This window comes from Lissotriton vulgaris, unplaced genomic scaffold (genome assembly GCF_964263255.1).
Source record: "Lissotriton vulgaris unplaced genomic scaffold, aLisVul1.2 SCAFFOLD_1386, whole genome shotgun sequence".
NCBI lineage: Eukaryota > Metazoa > Chordata > Amphibia > Caudata > Salamandridae > Lissotriton > Lissotriton vulgaris.
Window position 1 is genome coordinate 168853 of NW_028244137.1, and position 27004 is coordinate 195856.

At 46.0% G+C, this 27004-nt stretch overlaps 1 protein-coding gene across 2 annotated transcripts in view; it reads right to left on the reverse strand.

Annotated features, from left to right (window-relative positions):
• Positions 1 to 16920: 16920 nt before the first annotated feature.
• LOC147668136 (uncharacterized) overlaps positions 16921 to 27004 on the reverse strand; it is a 54096-nt gene continuing 44012 nt past the window's right edge. The window contains exons 1-2 of one of the 2 annotated variants that reach the window (XM_086948757.1): positions 20563 to 20740; positions 16921 to 20386 (exon numbers count right to left, since the gene is read on the reverse strand). In XM_086948757.1, the coding sequence (XP_086804883.1) occupies positions 17347 to 19707 (2361 nt within the window). In that variant the 5' untranslated portion in view covers positions 19708 to 20386; positions 20563 to 20740 and the 3' untranslated portion in view covers positions 16921 to 17346. Of the gene's footprint in view, positions 20387 to 20562; positions 20741 to 27004 lie in introns of those variants that run through there. The other variant, XM_086948756.1, reaches the window with a different exon arrangement.

Consider the following 27004-nt stretch of genomic DNA (forward strand, 5'->3'; position numbering starts at 1 on the left):
CACTGTTGCCAGAGGGACTTCATATATTTCGAAATAAAGTTCGTGCCCCTGTCGCTGACGACTTCTCGGGGGAAGCCCACACGGGAGAAGATCCCCATCAGAGCCCGGCCGACTACCGGGGCTGTCACAGTTCGCAGGGGGACAGCCTCGGGGTAGCGGGTGGCGTGGTCCACTAGCACCAGGATGAACCGATGGCCTTGTTTTGTACGTGGGTCCAGGGGCCCCACAATGTCTATCCCGACCCTCTCGAACGGGGTAGTGACCACGGGAAAAGGTTGCAGGGGGGCTTTCAGTTTGCGGCCGCTCTTTCCACTGGCTTGGCACGTGGGGCAAGATCGGCAATGCTGGTGTACATCGTTCCTCATTTTTGGCCAGAAGAAGTGGGTTACCAGACGACTGTAGGTTTTATCTTGACCCAGGTGTCCCGCCAGGGGGACATCGTGTGCCAGGTTTAGCAGAAAGTCTCTAAAACGGAGGGGTACCACTAGCACTCGGCTGGCCCCCAGTTCCGCGATTCTTTGCTCACTGTACAGCAGATCATTGTCCCAGTAAATCCAGTGGGTTCCGGAAGTATCCCCTGTGCTTTGGGCGAGCGCTTGCTGGCGGAGCCCCTCGAGGGAGGGACAGGTTTTTTGTTCTTGGCGAAATTGTTCTTGCGTGGGCCCCCCCTCTTGAGGCCACTGGTCGAGGTTAGCGAGGTCTGGAGGTTGAGCTGATTCTGGGGGGACGTCACGGTCGGTGGTTTCGGCTGGAGCGACCGGGGGCGGCGGCGCCGGCCATTCGGGTTCCTCTGGTCGGGGGTTGGCACGGGCGGCCATGGACCGGGTGGTGACACACGCCCAGTCCGGGACGCCTAACATCCCCAGGTGTTCCCTTCGTTCTACGGCTGCCCACGGAGAGCTTTCAAGGTCATTCCCCAGGAGGCAGTCTACGGGGGCATCGTCTCGGACCGTGACTTTCAACATGCCGGAGACCCCTCCCCATTCGAAAGGGACGCAGGCCATCCGACACAGACTCTCCGAGTTATCGGCTGAACGGACAGGGCAGAGAATGTTTGGTAGGAACTGTTCTGGGGTCACCAGGTGACAGCGGACGGCTGTTACACTGGCCCCGGTGTCACGGAGGGCTTCGGCCTGGCGTCCATTGATGCTCACCCATTGGCTGTACTTCCGGGTGTTAGCGGGTAGGGGGACCCGCGGGACCATGTCTTTCCCCCCTAAGCAGGCTAGAGCCATGGCGGCTGGTTCCCATTCTTGATGCTTTTGCTCATATTCTTCCTGCTCCTCTGAGACCTGTTCTTCCCCCAGGGCAGCAGCAGCCACCTGGCGGGGTCTTGGGCTCTGGTACTGTGGGCAACTTGGGTCGTTTGCATAGTGGCCGACTCGTTGGCATCGATGGCACGTAACATTTGCTCGGTATCCCGGTCGTGCCGGGGTGCTGCCCCGGTTGGCCGGGGGGGTGGTGCTGGTAGCGGGGGCGACCGGAGCGTTGTCTCTTCCGCGTCCTTGGCCTCCTCCTCCCCCTCGGGGACGGTGCTGACCATTGTTGTTCCGGTTCCGTTCGTAGGACCCATTCCGGCCCACTCTGGTGATTTCCCATCGGTCAGCTTCGGCTGCGAGCTGCCGGGGGTCGGTTAACTTGCTGTCGAGGAGATGCTGGCGGAGTTCAATAAAGCAATTGTTCGATAGGTGCTCCCATACCATGAGATTGAACAGTTGTTCGTAGGTTGTAACCTTGCTTCCTTTGATCCAGCCCTCGAAGGCTCGGCTAAAGTAGGTTACATAGTCCACCCAAGTTGTACCCGGGATGCGGGTGCAGTCTCGGAACCTCTGACGGTACATTTCGGGTGTGAGTCCATAGCGGGTGAGGAGGGCAGCTTTCATATGGTCATAGGAGGTCATCTGGTGGTCCGGGAGCTGTAGCAGGGTGTCGCGGCCCTCATTGAGGAATCTCCCCCATAGGCCGGCTCCCCAGTCGTTTCTATCGATCCGGTGTGCAGTCATAGCGATTTCGTAGGCCTTAAACCATTGCTGGATGTCGTCCTCTCGGAAGTATTCTCGAACGACATCCTTGGGGATGTGTACCTTTTTCTCCGTTGTCCCTGGGGTGTGGGGTTGCTCGGACACCCCTACTTCTTTATTCTGCTTGCGTAAATCAATCTCAGCTAGTCGTCGCTCGTGTTCATACGCCAGTTTCTTTTCCTCGAGCTCCCTTTGTCTCTGTTTCTCCTCTCTTTCTTCTCGGAGACGCAGGTGCTCTAAGTTTATTTTCTGTTCGGCCAACTTAAGTTCAATGTCCATTTTGAGCCGAGCCATTTCTAGCTCGTGTAGTCGGGTTTTTTCTCGTTCTTGGATCTCGTCTTGTGAGAGACCCGTTCTTTGCTCTTCAGGGGCCATGGTCGTTTTTGCTGCGATGCTTCGATCGGGGGTTCCGGCAACCCCGGTTTCTGCCCAAGATTCTAGGGCTTGCTTGAAATCGTCTTTGGTACTTAGTCCGGTGGTAGCGATACCTAGTTCGATGCAAAATTGTTTTAGTTCACGATGGTTGTACTCGTCCAATTTCTCCATCTGGAATTTCTCGGTGGATCCGCTTTCTTTGGTTGTCATCGTGATTTCGTCGTGGGGTGAGCTACTGTCTGTACGATTATGCGGTGATTCGGATCGCGCCGCTGGCCACCAATGTTAGACGGACCGGGAGGGTCGGCCGAGGATAAGGGGAGCGGTCTCCAGGGAGAGCCGGCTCCAGCGATCGCACAGACAAGTAACTTCCCCCCCACAGACGGACACCACACAAGGGTAAAGTTCAACGAGATTTTATAGGCAATTCTTTAAGTACGATAAGATGGTACAAGGAGGTCTGGACTCAGGGGTCCCCTCGATTCTGGTCTCTAGGTTGGGGAAAAGGGTAGCGGGACAGTCTTGGTTACCAAAAGATGGAAATAGCTCTCAATCCTCGAGCTCGGCGTTCTAGATGATCGGGCCGCGGCGGAGCCAGCAGGTCCCGAGATGGGTGAAGGAAACGACGGTCCGCGGCGAGCCAGCAGGTCCCGATGAAGATGATGGTTACAAACGGTCCGCGGCCACGCCAGCAGGTCCCGACGACGATGAAGGATACGAAGGTTGCGAAGGTTGCGGCAGCGCCAGCAGGTACGACGATGGTGCACAAGGCAGAGCTACGGCAGCGCCAGTAGTCCGTCAAGGATGAGTTCTTCTTTGCGTCTCTCGACTCCAAGATACAACTGCCTCCCTGCTCTGGAGCTGCCCCAGTTATAGGGCTGGTGATCTTTGATGTTCGGACCCTCGCACTTGGGGATCGGGAAGTCCGGGATGAGGGAGTTCAGACACCCAGCAGGGGGGTGGAGCCAGCGCCCGGGGAGGCGATGGATGAGCGGCACTCGGCGAGGGAGAACCATCGACACCTCTTTCTCCCATTGACTTGCCAAGTAGCCCGCTCACCTCCTGGGTGGATGGTGGTGCCGGGATGTCTGAGGCCTGGCTGGGTCCGAGGTTGAGGTCGATCGGGGGCCAGGCGGCCTCGTGGTGGGGTGTCCAAGATGGCGCCCAGGTGGGGCGCGTGGGCCAGCCGTGGATCGGGCCCACGAGGTCGATATGTTCGAGGGCAGGGGTCCCTGAAGGGACGGAGAACGTGCAGTGGTGGTGTGGGGCATATGTGTGACCGGGCTCGGGCCGGGTCGGACCGGGGGGAGAGCGGCCCTTCAGGTGGCTTGTCCAACACCTCCCTAATGGGGAAAACACCTCCCAAAACACAGAAACATATTGTATAGGGGAAAACACCTCCCTATTGGGGAAAACACCTCCCAAAACACAGAAAACCTAGTATAGGGCAAATCACCACCCTATTGGGTAAAAACACCACCCAAAAACCTTGAAAGAAACAATAAAGGCAACATAGCCTATGTGGCAGGACTAGGAATACAACATACTCCCCCTACTACACACCAACCAAAAACTTATGTGGCAGGACTAGGGATACAACATACCCCCCTACTACACACCAACCAAAAACTTATGTGGCAGGACTAGGGATACAACATACCCCCCTACTACACACCAACCAAAACCAATAACGATAAAGGCAGACATTGCCTATAGGGTGTCAGACCTATGTCGCCCACAACCAAAAGAAGCGGCAGGACTAGGGATTCACATATTCCCCCTACTGCACACCAACCAAAACCAAAAGTGCAACATGTACAGCACATAATGCAGGACACACTTCCCCTTTTCCATATATAAACAACACTGTCCAAAAAGCGTACAAGCACAACAACTCCCAATACACTTCCAATATGACCCCAAATACACACAATAATGCCCAAACATGCGCACTCTCAAACAGGACAGGACAGGAACATACAGTGAATGCCAAGCACAAACACACACTTAAAACATGCACTGATATGTTAAGTACATTAAAACACATGCAAATCACAGTATAAATCAATTAAAGGTGAGAGAAGGTGTGCGTGTCGCCGTAGACAAGCAGAAAAAATGGCCCACTCTGTTAGATTCACTAACAGCACGGCAAGGAAATGCATCTTTGAAAAACAAACAGTCACTCAACAGTACCTCTATGAAAGTCCCAAGTCCCTGCGCCAAGCTGAAATGTTAATGTGCCACAAAACCACAAGATGGCACTGTTGATCGGTTTTGAAAATATCCAAAGTTGCTCCAAATAAACTCCGAATGGGTTCAGAGTTCTGCCAAGGAAAGGTTTGCATGAAGAAATGTTGTCGTTATCGTTCCGGTTGTAATGGTCATCTCTATGGTAACAAAGATGGTGGCAAGTTCAAGAACGTATATGCCGGGTGGTTACCGGCTTCAGCGTGCTCTCAAACATGAACAAAAAACAGGACGTCACAAAAGCTTTGCCAGCTGTGCTGCAAGGAGTGGTGAGTAACGTGTGATAGCGCAAGCTGATTACATTTGAATATTTGAACGTTACGCAAAGAGCACAGCCACATGACAGTTGCTTAACGAAAAAACCTCACCAGTGCTTAAATGTAAAAGAAAACCACACATCTCTTCCTCAAAGTGCGATGAAACGTGGGATACTTCAGAGCATTTAATTACGTGTTATTCCTTTGCTTCTCACTCCTCTCCGCTTCCCTCTGCCACATCGCACTTCATTAGCACAGTTCCAGTTTAAACACGAGCAGGCAACTTTGCCGTTTATTTTTTTAAGACAGCCAAGACCTCCAACACTGCTGCTATATTTCCCCGATCCTGAAACTCCAAATCCCTCGGGCTTCACAGTAGATAGTCATTCATCAAGACTAAATTAACATTGTGTGAGCAGGGTGTTAATTTCCGCTCCGTTTGCAGAAACAGAGCACAGCTCTCAGACAATAAATCTGCTTTCAGTTTTCACACGCCGGGCAGTATACTGTTACAAAAATAAACTGCGGTCAAAAATTCACGAGCATTACATTAGTAAGCATTTTGAAATGGCTTTGTTGATTTATAGGCTGTTAACCAAACATGTAAAGTGAAGAGAAGAGTCGTGGTCCAGGAGCAGGTATAAGGTGAGTTTATTCAGGAAGCACAGCAGTATAAGTATCAACCATCCTGCCTCAGCAACCGCCAGGATCAGAATGCAGAACATGGAATCATACAGGTAAGGGAATACAGAATACATGCTGGCATAACACTCTAAGCTTAGAAGACAATGTGATAACATTAAGATGAGAGGCACAACATATCTCCTCCCCTTAAAGAGAAAAAAAAACACTAAAAAAAAACAAGAAAGAAAGAAAAGAGAAAGGACAACAAAAGAAGAGAAGAAAGAGAAGAGAGAAGAAAAGAACAGAGAATAAGAAAAATCAATATCTAACAAATTCATCAAATTTCTTAGGAACACGATGAGTTCTTCCATAAGAAGTGCGACCCAAACTAGAGGCCGCTCCTTGTGAAGACCCTGGAACAGAAGAAAACTTCTTAGAACAAGTGGGTGTCACAGGGGAAGAGTCTGGCAACTGAAAGGTGCCCTGAGAAGGATCTGAAGCAACTTGGGAACCCCCGAGAAGAGAGTCACCCCTCAAGGACACATCCCTGGATGATTGCTCAACCACTCCCCCATCAGAAACCTCCTTCTTGGCGTACAAGGCAATCCTGCGGAAATTCCAATTTTGTCCGTTCTCTAGCACAACATGCCATTTATGTACTTCCTTAACCCTCATGGGATCGGAAAACTTATTCATGCCAAACTCTCTACGGCCCAACTTGATTTTGACCAAGTCGCCCACTTCAACTCTACCCACCTTTCCAGGAACTACCTTAGAAGCAACATTTCCTTCCCATAGCCACTGCGGGACTAGCTTGGTTCTGGGAGTTCTGCCACGCATGCATTCAAACGGGACCAAATCAGTAACTCCATGGGCTGTGGTATTGTAAGACCACACCATATCCTCCACCGCCCTGCGTACATCCTTTTGACCTTGCACCGACAACTGTATAGTACCCTTAATCAATCGATTCATCCGTTCCACCAAACCATTACCCTGGGGGTTGTAAAGGGAAGTGCAAATGTGTTTAATTCCATGATTGGCTAAGAAGGAATGCATAGAGGACGACGTGAGTTGGGTGCCATTATCTGTAACAAGGATTTTCGGAAAACTTTCCTTAAAAAATAGAGACCTTAATTGCTTTATAACAGCATCAGTGGTGATATTCCTCATAAATTCTACACACAACCACCGAGAGGATACATCAACGAGAACTAAAGCAAACCTACAATCAGCAGGTAAGGAATCCATGGGACCAATGAAATCTAAACATAACTTATCCCAAGGCATGACGCAAGAGCTGACAATGGAGCCCTGTGAAGGAGAGGAGATCTTCAACCTCTTTTCACTCTCTTTACACAGAAGACAAGACTCAACCCACCTACGCACATCATCGTCAACTCCAGGCCACCAAAAGTTTTTTTTAATCCTCTTAAGAGTCATGTTTTGCCCGAGATGTCCCTCATGAGCTAAACAAAAAACTTTCCTCCTAAGAGAGGACGGTGGAACAAACCTCTCACCACGCAACACCAAATCATCGGAAACACCCAAACTCAACTCTTCTTGTAATTTGACAAAGGAACGCAGAGAAGGCTTAACATTCCCTTCCCTTCTCCATCCCAAACGGATAGCATCAACCAACTCACCAAAATCAGCATCCTCTAAGACGGCTTGATGCCATTCTTCTCTAGAGATAGAGTGAAACTCAGAAGAACAAACATCCTCAAAGGCAGCAATTAAACAGACACTCTCATCCTCCAAATCCTCACCAACATACTCCGAAAAAACAGGAAGGCGTGATAAGCAGTCCGCTTGTGTGTTCCTCCAACCAGATATGTGCTCTAATCTATAAGTATAGTCCTGTAACTTGGCAGCAAACTTCATCAGGCGGGGAGAACCATTATTAGCCCCACCTGGTGACAGGATTTTGAGGAGGGGCTTATGGTCAGTTCTTAGACAAAACACCATACCCCACAGATAGGTGCGAAAGTGCGAAACACCCCATACAGCGGCTAGAGCCTCTCGCTCGATGACAGCGTAGTTACGCTCAGAGGAATTGAGGCAGCGAGAAGCAAACGCCACAGTCTTCTCACTTCCCCCGCACCTCTGAGACAATACAGCACCAATACCATATGCACTTGCATCAACTGTAACATAAGTATCTCTACCTGGTTCAAAAGTTGTCAAAATGCCCGCATTGATAATATCACTTTTAACCAGTTCAAAAGCTTGAGACTGTTGAGTTCCCCACTCGAAATGCACACCTTTCCTAAGTAATGTTCGTAAAGGTTCAGTTTTATGTGAGAAATTAGGAACAAATTTGGAGTAGTACTCCACTAAACCAAGAAACGACTTGAGTTGGTCTTTGTCAGTAGGAATAGGGGCACACTTGATTGCTTTTAGAAGATCTTCCTTTGGCTTAACACCATTCTGTGAAATAGTGTACCCCAAGTAGTCAATTTCGGTTAACAAGAACTGACATTTGTCTTTTCTCAAAGTAAGACCAGCAGTTGATAAAATTTGTAAAACTTTTGACAAATTACAATTGTGTTCGAGCTCATCTATGCCTGTAATCAAGATGTCATCTTGGAAGAAGTGGACATGCTTTAAGTCTTTGAAAAGGGAATGCATCATGCGTTGAAAAACGCTTGCCGCAGAGGCTAGGCCAAAAGGCAACCTTTTAAATTGAAACACCCCTTCAATGGTAACAAAAGCAGTAAACTTTTTGGAGTCAGGGTGTAACACAACTTGATGATAGGCGGACCTTAGGTCTAATTTACTAAAGAATTTAACCTTGTCCATTAACAGAACCATTTCTGAAATGTTGGGCAAAGGAAATTTGTCAACTATAATGTTCTGGTTAAGAGAACGAAGGTCAACACAAAAACGGAGCTTACCGTCCTTTTTCTGTGTGACTACAACTGGCGAAAGCCACTCAGAAGCTTCCACCGGTTCGATTATGTCTTGCTTTTGCATGTCATCAAGCATTTCCTTTACTTCCTTCCTAACAGCAATGGGAATTCTTCTTAAAGCATGTCTAACTGGGGAAGCATTTTCCTTAACCTTAATTTCATGTAAGTAACCTTTCAATTTACCCAAAGTAGGACGGAAAACGTCAGTAAATTTAGAAAGGACATTTTCAACATTGTAGAAATCATCGACTGCAAGTACCACGTCATCAGATCTTTGGTCAAGAATAATATGTAAATCATACTGTTGTAACCACCCAAGAATTGCTGGGCCTTCTTCAGAAATGAAAACCTTGCCCAAAGCAGATCTCCCTTTAAATTGAAAAGAAGTATCCATGACTCCCTTCAATTTAATTACTTTTCGTGTATAACCTTTCGGCATAAAATCACTGTGTAAGAGTGGTACAGATGGCCAATGCTCCTTATACATACTGTAAGGTATAATAGAAAACATTGAGCCTGGATCAACCATGAGAGTAACAGGAACATCGTTGAGGATAAAAGAAGCTCTTGGCCTCTGTAAGACAAACTGAGTATTGTCATCATCAGCGTCACCGTCCACACATAAGAACATTTCTTGAGAAGAAGCATCATCTTCAACAAAATTAACTCTATTAAATGCAGGTGATTTGCACACTTTTGCTAATATTCGCCAAAATGAAGAGAAGAGTCGTGGTCCAGGAGCAGGTATAAGGTGAGTTTATTCAGGAAGCACAGCAGTATAAGTATCAACCATCCTGCCTCAGCAACCGCCAGGATCAGAATGCAGAACATGGAATCATAAAACTTTGTCCCAGTCCTGAGGCGGAAGCCGGGAGCTGGAGGTACTCTGCTGCTTTTAAAAATTTGTATTTTGTGTGGTGTCACTTTAAAATTGCTTTTTACTCAAAGCACAACGTAGCGCTCGCGCACAGCTGATCTCCCTGGCTGCATTGCGCCCTTCATCGCTCTTTACCTGCAGCCGCCATAGCCACCGGCGTGCGCGCAGACTCCGCCCCTTTCTCAGGCCACGCCCCTGACCACTACTTAAACCGCTGACCACAGCGGCAACGTGTAAAACTTTGTCCCAGTCCTGAGGCGGAAGCCGGGAGCTGGAGGTACTCTGCTGCTTTTAAAAATTGTATTTTGTGTGGTGTCACTTTAAAATTGCTTTTTACTCAAAGCACAACGTAGCGCTCGCGCACAGCTGATCTCCCTGGCTGCATCGCGCCCTTCATCGCTCTTTACCTGCAGCCGCCATAGCCACCGGCGTGCGCGCAGACTCCGCCCCTTTCTCAGGCCACGCCCCTGACCACTACTTAAACCGCTGACCACAGCGGCAACGTGTAAAACTTTGTCCCAGTCCTGAGGCGGAAGCCGGGAGCTGGAGGTACTCTGCTGCTTTTAAAAATTGTATTTTGTGTGGTGTCACTTTAAAATTGCTTTTTACTCAAAGCACAACGTAGCGCTCGCGCACAGCTGATCTCCCTGGCTGCATCGCGCCCTTCATCGCTCTTTACCTGCAGCCGCCATAGCCACCGGCGTGCGCGCAGACTCCGCCCCTTTCTCAGGCCACGCCCCCGCCTTCTAACATAAATGTGTATGCATAGGACGCGCAGCGGACGAGCGCAGCGGGAGCGCCGTTTGCGCGCCGAAGGCGCGCCTAAGGCAAGCCCGTCTGCGCCCCTCCGCGCCAAGACCGCGCCAGGCGCAGGAACCCCTGCCCAACATCCTCCAACCATCAGGTATGCTCCCAACAACCTCCTTAAACTTCGAGGCAGATCTGACTGCCCCTGCAAGCTTGATCTTTCTAAAGTTTTCGGCTCCACCAGTTGCAACAAATGTCGTTGGACACTCAACTTCGTCACCAAGCAGACAACATCCCCCAAACGACCTCACTTTTCAGGAGGTCTGATAAACGCCAGGTCGATGTGCAAACATAGTCAGGATATCCACGATCTCATCATCGACCATGACCTGGACTGTCTCATGATCACCGAAACATGGCTCACTGAAGACAGTAACCCTGACATAGCCATCGCCCTCCCCCCAGGCTACTCCTTTCACAGACAGGACAGACAGAAAGGTAGAGGAGGAGGCGTTGCTTTCATCCTGAGGAACTCCTTTAGCTGTCACACCTTCTGCCTCGACCCCCTCACTGATGTAGAGGGATTAGGTTTCTCCATTAAACTTAGTCACACCCTCTCTTTCTCAGGTGGTCTGATCTACCGCCCACCCGGCAATGCCACGAAATTCCTTGGCGCCCTTAATGACGCACTCAGACACTTCCTACTCCGCTACCCACATTTCACCCTCCTGGGCGACTTTAACCTGCATCTCGAAACACCCGTTGACCCCTTCACCAGAAATTTTCAGCAGACACTGGATATCTTCAATCTGCAACAAAGCGTCAAGCTGCCTACTCACTCCATTGGCCACACCCTCGATGGTGTCTGTTCCAATTTCCCGTCCATCTCCACTTTGTCTCCCATTCCCCAAATCTGGACTGATCACAGTCTGATCCCTTTCCATATCCTCAACGATCCCCCTCTGAAATGCAAAAAACCAACTCACCAACACATTCACCCCATCAACTGGAAAACAGTCCAGAAAAATCTTACTTCTCATCCCTTGTCCTCTACCAATGCCCCCTCTCCCTCTGGTAGCATCGATCAAGATGCAGTCTCTCTCAACAACTGGCTCTCTCAAGAAATCTCCAAACGATGCCCACCTAACAAAAAAGCCAACACCCTAAAAAAAACGAAAATTAAAGCCCCTTGGTATACGCCTGACCTAACAGCCGCACACCTACTCTGCAGGAAAGCAGAACGTAAATGGCGTAGATCCTACGACAATGACGATCGTAACAACTACATCCTACAGAGGAAAAATTATCTCTCAACCATTAAATCAGCAAAAAGAACTTACTATGTGAACGCCATCAAAGAGGCCAATCAAAAACAACAAACCCTCTTTTCCATAGTAAAATCCTTCACTAAACCAAAAGCACTTCAACCAGAAATCCCCCCTTCCCAAGAACTGTGTGGCAAGATCTCTGACTACTTTGAGGAAAAAATCAGTTCTATCCACAAAAACTTCCCCCCCCCCCTCCGGTGTACTCAATCTTGGAGCTAGACCAATCTCGCCCGACCGCTAATAGTCTCAAACACTTTACCCAGGTGACCCTGACCCAGACCAGAGAAGCGATCCTTTCATGCAAATCTGGCTCACCTTCTGACCCTTGTCCCCCCAAGATCCTCCACACCATCATTGATGAAATCAACCCCATCATTAATGAAATAGTCAACCTCTCCCTCAAAACTGGCTCTGTTCCTCTCACTTGGAAAAAGGGTGTGGTTAAACCTCTTATGAAAAAGGCAAACAAACCCCCCTCTGATTTAACCAACCTTCGTCCCATCACCCTGCTACCTGCGCTAGGCAAAATAACAGAACAATTAGTCCACAAGGAGCTCAAGTCCTTTCTTGATGCTCACAACCTACTCCACCCCCAGCAATCCGGTTTCCGGTCCAAACATTCTACCGAGACCGCCCTGATCGAGCTGACCGATACCATCAAAGGTCTCCAAGATCAAAGGAAGAAGGCCATTCTGATCCTTCTTGACCTCACGGCGGCTTTCGATACTATTTCCCACTCCATTCTGCTAAACAGGCTTATGGACATCGGCATAACTAACTCGGCCCTTGCCTGGATCAGTTCCTTCCTCAGTGACAGGTTTCAAACTGTTTCACTGGGCCCTTTCCAATCGAAAGAGAAAAAGATCTTCTGTGGAGTTCCTCAGGGCTCCATTCTTAGTCCCCTCCTTTTTAATATATATCTCATCCCCCTGCTTACTCTTATAGAATCGTTCGGCATAACTGTCACGTCTTATGCTGATGATACTCAGCTTGTCATCCCTCTCGACGACGATTCTAACACGGCCGAACTTAATCTCAAGCACTGCCTTACAGCGGTCTTTCAATGGATGGACGCCAACCACCTCCGCTGCAACTCCAATAAAACCGAGATCTTGCCCATCGGAAAGAATGCTTCTTTCAGTCCAGCCCTGTGGTGGCCTGACAACTCTGCTGCCCCACCTCAGACAGTATCATCGGCCAGAAACCTCGGAGTTATTTTCGATTCCGATCTCTCTTTCGATACCCACGTCGCAACTGTAGCAGGTAAATGCTTCGGAATTATTAAGTCCATGCGAAAATTCTTTGATTTCCTCCCGCTCGACTCCAGAAAGACCATTGCGGTAGCCCTCATACTCTCTCGAGTGGACTATTGTAATGGCCTCCTGGCAGGGACCAAAAAATCCACCCGACTGAAACTACAAAGTGTCCTGCACACTGCTGCACGGCTTGTCCTCAAACTCCCGCGCAAATCTTCTATTTCCACTGCCCTCAAATCCTTACATTGGCTCCCCTTACACAAGAGAATACTCTTCAAAATTCTCATTGTAGCCTTCCGAGCCTTCAACAAATCCGGCCCTGCCTACCTGTCGAGACGCTTCCCTCACTACACCCCGGGTCGCTCTCTCAGATCCTCACAAGAAAACCTCATGACCCCCCCCAAATTCAACCTGAAGACTAAGGGTGGAAAAACACTCAGTTCCCTTGCTATTAGAGCCTGGAACAGCATGCCAAGGCATCTTAGACTTCAGACGCAGGAGAAGCCATTTAGGAAGCTCCTCAAAACGTGGATTTTTAATCTCTCCGATGACTGGACTAAAGCAGCCATCTAGCCCCCCAACACCTTCCCGGTGATCTGGTCCCAGGTTTTACAGCGCCAAGATGCTCCCTTGGGAGCGAACGTCAGCGCTCTATAAATACCTATCCAATATCCAATATCCAATATCCAATAAGGGAATACAGAATACATGCTGGCATAACACTCTAAGCTTAGAAGACAATGTGATGACATTAAGATGAGAGGCACAACATAAAGCACAGCAAACCAAACGCTTGACTCATTTGACATATTTCTTCCGATTCGAAGAGAGACAAAGAGTTGATTGTGCCATCCCACAACACCAAGACTTGTTGATGTTTTCTCCTCACCAGATTTGTACAGAGTCAAATACCGGACATGAAAAGCTTGCAGATCCTAAATAGTGAGGCAGGCCAGAAATGAAAACCACACTTTTTTTCCTAATGAGTACGGGGCTCAAATTTCCATGTCATTCTCTTTTTTTTTTAGCACCAGGGAGCACATTCTAAGCATTAAACACAGTACCCTCTATCCAAACAGCTTGTAGTAAATTACAGCAGACCAATGTTGTTAAGTAAAGTCAGTGAAACAGAAACTGGCACTTACATGAAAGGGCGACCGATGATAGGTCACTGGTGGGGTCTTTGCAGTGCCAGGTTTCTTCAAATCCAAATTTGCTTGAGGTTCCCTTAGTCCAAAGTCCATAAAAATACACGCAGGTTCATAAATCTCGTCGCCAGTGTTAAAATAAGTATGATCTGTAGTCCATAGATGTATCCAGGATCATAGCTTTATTGTTCACTTAAGATCCTTAGTACAAGATGTTATGTAGATACAAGAAACAGACCCCACCAGGAGCAGTTCCACTGCTCAGCCCCTCATACCAACTCACATCTCCTTACTGTTCAACCCTCCCAACATTCCGATGACATCATCAAGGGCCAAGCAGTAGAGCAGGGGCAAGCATAGGGAGGATGCACAAGCTACATTACAACAGACTCCTCCTTCTAGGACCTCCTTTCTGCCAACCCTCTGAATTTTCCAAGCGGAAGCTAGCCCATCCTCATCTAATTTTTTGACTTTTGATATAATTGGAATTCTATCCCCTTGCATCATGACTTATGCACATCGTCACTTTAGTACAGTGCAGAATCCCGTTCCTAGACCAACTTAGCTCTGCAACCCAGACGGCCTAAACTATAATGTGGTGCTGTCAGCATCAAGCATGGTATCCTCCGTTAAGTGGGAGAAGTAGAGAAATGAGCAGGAAGGAGGAATGGGCAGAATGCAGATTCAAAGCATATCAGTTTGTATGTCAATGTTGGGAGAAAATATGTACCAGATAGGGACTCATACATGCATTTGTGAAATAAACATTCGTCCAATGGTTTTTTGGTGCTGTATTACAAATGCACAGTACCCAACTCAGTGGTACACATACTCTGGTGCTTTATTTTCCTTAGGGGTCTTATTTTTAATAACAACTTAGATTTACTTCTGCTCCCATTCAGCAATCCTGGTATTGCTAACTGTCTTTTGAGTATTCGGTTTATGTGATTGGTGTTTACGAAGTGCTGGTAGTAACTACTGCTGCCTGCCTGATAGGAACTGTAAATATTAAGAGCAATTTGGAGAAATCACATGTGTGTGTGAAAGAACAGGAGAGCAGCTTTCAAAGGTGCACACAAAGAAGAATGCAATATCTTAAATTTTTTGACAAAGTTGGTTCATTCGATTTACTTTAACAATGTAAGAAGGGAAATGTCCCTCCTAAAGGTAAAGAACAGCATGTCCGAGATGAAGATTATTTTATGGCAGTCATTTTGAACCGCGTTTATTTTTTTCCAGCTTGGTATTTCTCTACCTCCCTGATTAAATGAAGTTGAACATCTCACTATTATAAGCCGGGGCTTTTGCAGTAGCAACATCTTTTAAATACAAGCATGTCAACAAAACCGCTTGTGCTTTTAATATAAAAGTTGTGGTACCCCCACAAACATGTTACTTATTTTCACACTGGCATGATGTGTAAATCTTGATTCTGCTAACGAAGTTTCAAAAACAGTTTATTACTATTTTTTCTTCTGTGAATGGTGATAGTGGGGCGAGAGAGTCACACCTTTTCAAGGCTTGTTCAAATCAAGAGTCAGGAAGAAAAATATCGCCCTTAGTCTACATTCATTAGCAAGCCATCAAGAGTGCTTCTCCTGTCAGCAGGAAATAAAGACAACTTCACTTGGTATGTCAGTAACTTCAACAGTTTTACAAATTTGGAGAAACTGTTTCTAATAACGCTCTTTAATGAAACAACAGAAATCCTTGAAGGATAAATTGTTGGAAGAGGTTACCCCAGAAGGACTAAAGCAGGCGAAGAAGAGGCCAAGAATCATAGAGACAACCTCCTGCACCCTTATGCATGAGTAAGAGAAGAAAGCATGGCCGTGGTTCTCATGTATAATCCATTAGCAAATTGTATTAAAAGGATTATAAAAATAAATTGGAGAATTTTGGAGGTTGGTGAGACGAAGCTATCACTGTACCCCTCTGTTTGAACAGAGGTCAGAACCTCAGGAACCCTCACAACATTGACCGACATACATGGGGCTGTTGGTGTAAGTACATCAGACCGTCTGCCCTACTTATGGTAGGCATTCTGACCTACTTGTTTCTCTTCAGGAACATAACAAAAGACTGGTTGTATCAAACAGAAAGAATCTATGAAAAATGACCTAGACTCCCTTGTAGAAACCTCTCAGGATATCAAGTACCTGATTTATTGGTTTTACAAAGAGCAAACTCTCACTTAAGGAGTAAAACCAAAATGTCTGTTGTGCAACCGTGTGAAAAATGGCAACGACTCAGCAAACTTTAGATGCTTTTAGAGGAGCTCCTGTTGCTCCTTGAAGACACAGAGATAGCCAGGTTGGTGGAGATCGCTAAATATGGTGGAAGGTAGTCTAACGGGGTAGTGGAAGTTGTTACTCCTGTTCCTCTGGCAGACCGTGGACCCCTGTCAAACTATAAATGAGCAGGACATTCTTCAAATGTAACTCAAAATAGAAAAATCACTAAAGATAGGCGGGTTGGATTTAGGGCAACAATGCAACAAAGCTTTACACCAGCCAAACCAAAGGCCCACCCACCATCCTTGTTTAGAGTTGGACAGATTGTCAGCCTTTCATCGGAAATCCCATCGAGTGTGTCAATGGAAAACTTCTCGAAGGGCTCGAAGAAAACCCATCAGACATTATTAGATGAAGCAGTGCTATATAAGAACCTTAAAAAACAGTTTTGTATTTGCCAAATTCATGTTTAAATCCCTGTGGTATTTTTATGGATTATTAACAAGAGGACTGCCAAGATACAGACATATTTTAGCTTTCCTAAATAAATCAGGTATTGATTGGGTAAAAAAGACTGAATTAAGTTCCCAACACAGCTGTGAATCCCAGAGCTCAGTATTACTGGTAGCACTTTTCTCTTCATTAACACAGAAGGAGAGGTAGTACCACCTGAACCGCTTCTCACTCTGAGAGAAGGCACACTGGTGAGAATAGTCCCCTCTGATACCACCTGCACCAGACTCCCAGCTGAAAGCAGTCATGCTTTCGAGATTTGACCCCTCTATTACCAAATAAACTAGGCTTCTTGCTGACATCACAAATTATCTTTAAAGTTTAGGGAATAAATCGCATCTAAGATCGCCTTATATACACTCAGCAGTCAAATACCATGAATTCAAATACATTTGTTGTTTTATTACATCTAAAAACATAAATTTTTTATTAACATGTAACATCTAGTCCTCATTGTGTACATTTCATAGCATTATGATTGTTCTTGCTGTATCATAATTTAGTTCATGTTAATGTTAAAGCAAATCCTGGTACACACCTCTGTAATGTGGTTTTTAAAGGCTCTTGGATGTCCATACATGGGTGGTGTTTGGTTATGTATCATTAATACGGATCTATAAAGTATTGGGTTTCAAATGTATTATGCCACTAATGGCCGTGCAAACCACTTGTCCTAAATATAAATTCTCCAGTTTAGAACTTGTTGCTGTTAACGTGAAAGTAAAGTGAGTTTGACACTGGAGCAAACCCCTGGAGTGTGTTATATATAAGGATGGGTGTGCTGAAGAGCAGTCTTGTTGCTGTTCCTCACTGGCTGGGTGGTGTGGTTTTTTCCCCCGTGTGTGTTCGCTGGTGCCTCCGGAGGGCTGATAACTGACTGAATTTCTTCATACATTCACTGCACTGGAATGGTTTTTCCCCTGTGTGTGTTCGCTGATGACTCCTGAGAGTTAAGGAATGACTAAAACTATTTCCACATTCATTGCAATGGTAGGGTTTTTCCCCAGTATGTGTTCGCTGATGACTCCTGAGATTTGAGGAATCACTAAAACGACTTCCACATTCATTGCAATGGAATGGTTTTTCCCCTGTGTGTGTTCGCTGATGACTTCTGAGACTTGAGGAATCACTAAAACTACTTCCACATTCAGAGCACTGGAATGGTTTTTCCCCTGTGTGTGTTCGCTGATGTGATTGGAGAGTTGTTAACTGACTAAAGCTCTTCATACATTCAATGCACTGGAATGGTTTTTCCCCAGTGTGTGTTCGATTATGTTTTTGTAGGTCTGATGACCTACTACAGCTCTTTCCACATTCATTGCACTGGAATGGCTTTTCCCGTTTGTGTGTTTGCTGATGACTCCTGAGAGTTGAGGAATCACTAAAACTACTTCCACATTCATAGCAATGGTATGGTTTTTCCCCAGTATGTGTTCGCTGATGTGTTTGGAGTTGTGATAACTGACTGAAGCTCTTCAAACATTCACTGCAATGGAATGGCTTTTCCCCAGTGTGTGTTCGCTGATGACTCCTGAGATTTGAGGAAGTACTAAAACTACTTCCACATTCACTGCACTGGAATGGTTTTTCCCCTGTGTGTGTTCGCTGATGACTCCGGAGATTTGAGGAATCACTAAAACGACTTCCACATTCATTGCAATGGAATGGTTTTTCCCCTGTGTGTGTTCGCTGATGACTCCTGAGATTTGAGGAATCACTAAAACTACTTCCACATTCATAGCACTGGAATGGTTTTTCCCCAGTGTGTGTTCGATTATGTTTTTGTAGGTCTGATGACCTACTAAAGCTCTTTCCACATTCATTGCACTGGAATGGCTTTTCCCGTTTGTGTGTTTGCTGATGACTCCTGAGAGTTGAGGAATGACTAAAACTACTTCCACATTCACTGCACTGGAATGGTTTTTCCCCTGTGTGTGTTCGCTGATGACTCCTGAGATTTGAGGAATAACTAAAACGACTTCCACATTCATTGCAATGGAATGGTTTTTCCCCTGTGTGTGTTCGCTGATGACTCCTGAGATTTGAGGAATCACTAAAACTACTTCCACATTCAGAGCACTGGAATGGTTTTTCCCCTGTGTGTGTTCGCTGATGTGATTGGAGAGTTGATAACTGACTAAAGCTCTTCATACATTCAATGCACTGGAATGGTTTTTCCCCAGTGTGTGTTCGATTATGTTTTTGTAGGTCTGACGACCTAGTAAAGCTCTTTCCACATTCATTGCACTGGAATGGCTTTGCCCGTTTGTGTGTTTGCTGATGACTCCTGAGAGTTGAGGAATGACTAAAACTACTTCCACATTCACTGCACTGGAATGGTTTTTCCCCTGTGTGTGTTCGCTGATGACTTCTGAGATTTGAGGAATAACTAAAACGACTTCCGCATTCATTGCAATGGAATGGTTTTTCCCCTGTGTGTGTTCGCTGATGACTCCTGAGATTTGAGGAATCACTAAAACTACTTCCACATTCATAGCACTGGAATGGTTTTTCCCCTGTGTGTGTTCGCTGATGTGATTGGAGAGTTGATAACTGACTAAAGCTCTTTCCACATTCATTGCACTGGAATGGCTTTTCCAGTTTGTGTGTTTGCTGATGACTCCTGAGAGTTGAGGAATGACTAAAACTACTTCCACATTCATTGCAATGGTATGGTTTTTCCCCAGTATGTGTTCGCTGATGTGATTGGAGATGTGATAACAGACTGAAGCTCTTTATACATTCACTGCACTGAAATGGCTTTTTCCCTGTGTGTGTTCGCTGATAACTCCTGAGTGTTGAGGAATCACTAAAACTACTTCCACATTCACTGCACTTGAATGGTTTTTCCCCTGTGTGTGTTCGTTTATGTACTTGGAGGTCTAATAACTGACTGAATTTCTTCAAACATTCAGTGCAATGGTACGATTTTTCTCCAGTGTGTGTTCGCTGAGGTGTTTGGAGTTGTGATAACAGACTGAAGTTCTTCATACATTCATTGCAATTGTACATTGCTTCTCCTGTGTGTGTTTGCTGATGGTTCTTTAGTAGCGATGACAAACTAAAGCTCTTGCTGCTAGTGTATGATTTTTCTTTCTTGGTTAGGGTCTGTGGGTCAGGTTTATAATTGTCTGCATCCCATGAGTGCGTTTCCTGAGGAGCTAACATGGTTGATAAAGCACTATTCTAACATTCCCGGTGTGTGTGTGGTATTTTGGGATGGTTGATTTCAGATTTCACAATAAAATACAAGACTCACCAACTACATATATTATTATTTTGGCAAGTAAAGCTTCTTTGTAGGTGGTTATGTCTTTAGATTGCATAATAGTTTTGTGTGTTACGGGTAAAGATTAGTCTTCCTCCTGGTCGATGCAAATTAGCACAGTCTGTTGTAGATCAAAGACCCTCTCTTTCCTTTACCCTTCAGTTGTCTGGCTCCACTACCTTGTGTTTTTCTCGTGCTCATGTGCCAGAAAGAGTTTATAATACACCTAGCACGCTGAATGGTGGTCTGCCATCATTACAGGAAGCAGAGCAATGCTGTATCTACCTCATACCGGACACATAATCAAAGCTGGTGGTGGAGGCCTGTTTATACAGGAGGTGGTTTGTCAGTGTTGTTGCCTTAATTTTCTATAGGTCAGTTCTTAGTCCTGTTGCGTGCATCCACTGATATGCTCTTGACTGCTTCTTCCAGGATCTATCGGTGTATATTCAGGGTCCTCAGTCTCTGACTGTGCAGATCTTTTCCTGAATATTGGAGCTCATTTTTTTTACCACTTTTTTCAGAATTGCACGATTACTGTCATTATTCACGATCCTTTGTGCATTCAAGGCAGGTTTCCTATTGGATGTAAAGAGATTTAAAATCACTAAATGGAAATGTAAGAGAATGTGAATACCCAATATTTAACTAGTTGTAAAAGATATCTCTTCTTTACCATTTATGAAAGTTACCAAGAGATATTTCACCATACACAGATATTTAAGTAAATCTTTCATTGAACATGTCACTCTTACCTACTTCAGAAAAGGAGGTGATTTTCCAGTGTTCACAGAGTAACTTAGTACAGAAAGAGCACACACGGAAGGGCCTGAAAACTTGGTTGTTCGCTTCCTAGATTTCCTTATTTTGCTGACCCTGCTTTTCTTTTAATCTGCGTGTTGTGTTTGTCTTTTTTCAGGTTGTCAATAAAGCGCCGGGACACTCTTGAGTAGCCGAGCGCTATAAAAGACACAAAATAACATAACATAACATAACACGGAGCGCACTCTTGCTAGAGGTACAGCTTTAGGAAGATGCACATGGCCAAGATTTCATTTAAACACGAAGAGATTGTGGTAAAAGAGATGGATCAGGATGTGCTGCTGTCACTTCAGTTTCAGGAAGTGTATAACAACAGTAACCCTTTCAAGAATCATATCACAAACAAAACTCTTCAGGAAGTATATAATAAAGGTAACGCTCCAGGAAGTATTTAAGAAATGAAGCTCCATTCACACTCTTCTTGACAGTACTTTCCTGTTTACACTGGAGCAGCTGAAGTTCCAACTCCTGTCTTTTCTTTTCTGTTTGTTAAGTTATCTTTGCCACTTTCCTGGGGTTGGTTCAAGCATTTGTGGGAAGATTACAGCATTGATTATAGAGATTCCATCACAACCAGTAATATACCTGTGATATCTCTGCTGTCAATACAGGTCTGCTTTTTGTCTTTTTCTACCTTACCATGGCATCTGACGTAATGTTTTCCGTTTGGTGCCAGCATGCTACTCTGTAGGTGGATGGAGCGTTGGCAGAGTGGGATAAGATGTCAGTTGCAGGTGTGTGCAGTATTTACAACTTTGGGTATTCCTTGAAATCAGCTTCACCTTACTCCCTGTTCATCGCCTTCCGTACTCCCTTATGTCAGTGTACTCGCTCAGCAGGGTTCACTCACAGCTAAAGCAGAGGAGTGACTCGATGCACACAACAGACATCAGGTAATGATCTGATAGACAAACGGCCATGCTTGGCAGTACCAGGATCACAAGCGTCATTAAAGAGGCTCACCCGGGACATACAAACGGAGGAAGTGCACAGGTAGCTACTAATGAGGTACAAACAGAGGAGGTGAACAAGTAGGTACATGCTCCTTTTTCGGTCTGTTTCAGGCCTTTACTGGGCTGGGTATTGGTGTGCACTGTATCTTATTCCTGCGGCTGATAGAGGCACTTGCTGCAGGGGTGTTACCACTTTGACCCTTTACAAGAAGAGAGCAGAGCCTTAGATAGCACAACACCTGGAGACTGCCTGCCTCGAGGGGAAGGTGAGGGTCCGGGTGTGAGACAATATCAGCAAGGGACATAAATGGATCCTATGAAACACAGCCGCAGAGAGGCGAAATCGTCAGCCTAGATGGAGAAGAACTGGGTCTTCCACTGTTTCCGGATCAGTAAGTAATATTGACTCTATCTAAGGTTAGGAGGCATAGAATTCCATAGGGTCAGAGCGAAGACATGGAAGGAGCAACCTCCTGTTCTGGCTCTGCTGTGGCGAGGGATGAGGGCCTTGTTTAGATTGGCAGAGCGTAGTGTTCTGGAGGGCTTGTAAAATTGCATCCAAGCAGCTAGGCTGGGTTCTCCTTGCTTGCATGGATTTTGTGGGAGATGGATAGGGCTTTGAACTTTGAAAGCTTTCCAATAGGTAGCCAATGGAACTTGCTCAAAAGTTGGGAAGAAGAGCTGAATCGGTTCAGAAAAGATTTCTTTGAGCCCAAAAGAGATATTTGCAAAAGTCCAGGAGCAAAATGACAAGGGATTGTACAATCAGTTGGCAGGATTGCCAGGAAAAGTATCCTATAATTGGATTGAGGTTCCTTAGGGTGCCAAAACAGTTCCCCTGCTAGAATCTTGACTTCGGTTTCAGAGGATGAAGAGCTATCCATCCATACCCCAAGGTTTTCTACCACCAATTTAAGTTTGACGGGTACATAGTATTTCTGGACATCATTGATCAGTCCAAAGATGGGTATGCCTGCCCAGCAGGAGTTATGTTTTAAACAGTTGTTGTGCATCAATGCCACCACCGCTGTTAGACAGTTTCTATATTTGAAACAACCGCTGGGCAACTCTGCTGACAGGGAAATAATTAGCGGAGTGTTGTCTGCATACAACACTGGTGAGATTCAAAGGATTTAACTACCTTTACCAGAGGTCTGATGTGAATATTGAAAAGGGTAGGACTGAGCTCCAAACCCTGGGAGATGGCAGGAGCCAGTCCACTTTGTGATGAGACGAAAGGGGGATATAACTTGAAAAGGACCACTCCTTTAAAAAGGAGGTAAACCAGGTCAGACCTTTGCCCTGTACCCCCAGGTCAGTGAGGCGAGTTAATATTATTGCATGTGAGACAGTGTCGAAGGCCACACTTAAATCTAGGAGTATCAGAGCCTGGGATTTGCCGGCATCTGTAGTACTGCAAAGGGATTTGGTAACTGTTAAAAAAGCAGTTTTGGTGCTGTATGATCCAAATCCATTTTGGGAACAATCTAATATTTGTATTGTTCTAATATTTTGGTTAGGAGATTGTTTACATGTTTCTCCACACCCTTGGACGGAAATGACAGAAGAGAAATGGGTCAATAGTTTTCTGGCTCAGTGGCATTTAGTGAAGGATCACTGTGCGTGTTTCCATATTGATACTTCTGTGCTCAGCGTGAGTTTGGCTAATTCTAGAAATATGGGTGTGACGCTCTCCTGAAATTTCAAAATATTATCAGGTTTAAATGGGTCATCTGGAGATCGAGATTTCACTTGACGCATTAAGGTGGAAATAGAATCTGCGTCATGTAGAGCCAATTGGTCCAAGGGAGCCCATTGCGAGTGGTAGGCCCCTGTGTCAAGAGAGAAAGGTTTGACTGTTTCCTCACCCCTGTTAAAGTAAAGATAAAGATCATTGACCAAGCTTGCTGCAGTGGCTGTTAGAAGCTTCTGCTAATCCGGGAGTGGAGGTAGGTTTAATCAGGTTGTTCAGAACAGAGCAGATTTCCATGCTTTGGTGGAAGTCTCCGCTCGTTTTACATTGAAGTCTAATAGAGGCACACTCCTTTCGATAAACCTTGAAAAGGCAGATGGGTCTAGTTTATGCCACTACTTTCTCATTGTGGGGTTACCGGTAATGTTTTTTCAATGCTAGGTTTATCAATAGTCATAGGCACCAAATATTGGTTTGACCAGGTCACTGGAATAGGGGGAGCAGTTTGAAGGGTGGCCAGGTTGGATAAACAGGGTCCCGCTGATGGCCGGCCTCGTAGTTGAATGTTTTACTAACTGAGCTAAATAGAAAGTGGCCAGGTCATTAGTAAAGTCCTGGATTTCTTTATTGTTGAAAGATTTAAGTCTCCAAATATGCTCAAGTTGGACAATTGAAGTGAGTGCACTCTATTAGAGATTCCCTGGGGACGCATTGGAGCAGAGCCGTGGCACTGAATACAGTCCCCAGGCTCCACCGCATGCCGCATCACTCTTCCTGCGCCCAGAGGCGCTTAAAGGCAGCAGTGAGGTCCCACTGTGGGGGACACATCAGAGCAGAGCCATGGCACTGACTAGAGCCCTAAGGCACCACCACACGATGCATCACTCTTCCCGCGCCCAGAGGCGCTTAAAGGCCGCATCGGAGCAGAGCCGGGGCACGGACTACAGCTGCTTAAAGGCAGCAGCGTGGTACCTCTGCATGGGCCAAGGGCAGACCCATCCATGCCCGTCGGAGCCCAGAGGAGGCTGGGCCCCCCCTCTAACTTCTACACTCCCCCGCTTCAGGCCCACCATGGGCAAGAAAAAGCTGAGAGCAACAGAGGAGGTAACTGTTACCTCTTTAAATACCTTTCTTGCCAAGGCAACATCAGCATTAGAAGAATAAATCGCACTCACAGAAATGAGAATTTCGTTAGGGTTAGGGACAGGGCAGTCATCTAATCTAGTTGTTTCTCCAACTAAGGCGGGTGTAACAAAACTATATGGGGTTTTTCTTCCAGAATTACCGGCAGTCCCTGTACCAACCCCCGAACATTCCTAGCCTGCCTCTACATTTAGTGGAAAACCAACTGTCGCTACCTCCGTAAATGGTAAATGAAAAAGAGGTTATGAGTCACTGCCCTCCAAGTGTCCTGCCAAAAAAGATCAGAAAGGTTTCCATGCCAGCAAGTTCCACATGTATGAATAGCCAGCAACTTTCAGAGACTACGGGCCCGATTCACAGAATGAACTTAAGACTGAATCCTACTACTTTGGTATTCACTGAATGCACTTACTACTTTTGGTATTCACAGAAGTTAGGATTTTGTCTTAAGTCTGTCTTAAGTCAGTCTTAAGTCTGTTTTAAGACAAACTTAAGACAAAATCCTAACTTCTGTGAATACCAAAAGTAGTAAGTGCATTCTGTGAATAACAAAACAGTAGTAAGTTTAGGATTGAGTCTTAAGTTAATTCTGTGAATCGGGCCCTGTATTTTCCTCATATTGGTGTGATCTTCTTGATAACTTTAAACAACTTTTGCAACCAATCTTTGCCCGTTTAGATTCTACAGATAGCACCTACGGTCATCCCTCTGAGGTCTGTAAAACTCTTAAAAAATTATAATTGTGAAACTCATAATTTGTGTTTTAATTGTGAAAACATGATCCTTGGTCGTGAGTTAGCTAAATCGCCCTCTACTTCTATTGGTCATCCTTGTGTTTAAAATCAGTTGGCCCCCAGCGGGGATCCTACAGGTCCAGACCATGTAGATTTGCTCCCTAGGTGTTGCTCACCACAGGTGACCATACTAGAGTCTATGGGTAAGGGGAAATCACATGATTTATCACGACCACAGGTTAAGGTTAATCCCCCCGTCTACTCAGGCCCATAGCAGACCAAATCAACAACACATGGACTTCCGTCCTGCAGCTTGTCAGTATGTTCAAATTTTAGTCAATGTGCCTTTTACTATGTCCCGATCTTAAAAATTCTTCACTTCAGCTGATGGCCAAGACTCAACACTGGATGACTCAAAACTCTAATGAAGGTCATCTCATCCAAAATCATTGATAATGGCCAAAAGAACGCAGTGAATTAGGTCTGATGTAAAACTAACCAATAATGGCTGGTTATTTTAAACTTTATTTATTTATTCGTTATTTGTAGAGCGCAACACTCATCCCTAGGGATATCAAGGCGCTTATACCAGTGCTGGTAATTCTGCGGGGCTGACGTTAAAGCGTGTACATTAGAGTTTGGGAAAAAGGTATGTTTTAAATTTTTTCCGGAACTGGAGGTAGTTGGCGGTGTGTCTTAGGTCCTGAGGAAGCTCAATCCATTTCTTGGCTGCTAGATAGGAGAATGAGCGACCTCATGTCCTTACTTAACATATGCGTCTTGTTCTGGCGAGGGCTGATTGGAGAGATCGAAGATTTCTTGTGGGGACATAAAATTCGATTTTCTCCTGGAGTATTGAGGGGCCAGTTTTATAAAGAGCTCTGTGAGCATGGCTAAGCAGTTTAAAAACTGCTCTCTGACGCATTGGTAGGCAGTGCAATTTTTTCACACAGCCTGAAGCAGACTCAAGCTTTCCTTTGTTGCAGACAAGTTTTGCCACTGCGTTCTGCAGTACTTAAAGGCGTGTGAATAAATGCTCATTCATGCCTACAAATAAGGCGTTGCCATAATCCAAGAGACTGACCAGCAGAGCTTGTGTGACCGAACGTCTGCAGTCCAGTGGAATCCAAGGGAATAGTCTAGCTAAAAGCTTCAAGATGGCGGAGCCTTTGCCACAAAGAGATCGCACGTGATCCTTCATGGTCAGGGCGTCGTCCATGAGGACGCCCAGGTTTTTAGCGTGTTGTTTTGGGATGGGGGCCATACCTAGAGTGGGTGGCCACCACGTAGCGTCCCACACTCGTTTGGCGCCGCCGAACAGAAGAATTTCGGATTTGCCGGCGTTCAGCTTCAGGCAGTGCGTATGCATCCACTGTGCCATTTCAGAGAGACAGTTATGCAGTTTAGATTTGGTGATGTCTGATTTTTCATCCAATGCCACCATCAGTTGCGTATCATCCGCATAGTAGCAGATGCCAATGCCCCACTTCCTGCCAATTTTAGCTAAAGATGACAAATAGACATTAAAAAGGGTGGGGCTTAATGAGGCCCCTTGGGGGACACCGCCACTGATGGGGCTGGGTTTAGAATGGAATTGGCCCATGTGTACTGCTTGGGTGAGGTTGCTCAAAAATGAGTATAGCCAGCTTAGGACAGTAGAGTGGACGTTCAGCAGGCAGTTATGGGAGACGGCGTCGAACGCTGCCGACAGGTCAAGCAGTATCAGGGCTACCGCCCCCCCTTGGTCGGTGCATAATCTGATACTGTCCGACACTGCCAGCAGCGTTGCCTCCGTACTGTTATTGGCTCTAAAACCTGTCTGAGAGGGGTCCAGGAGATGATTCGTTTCCAG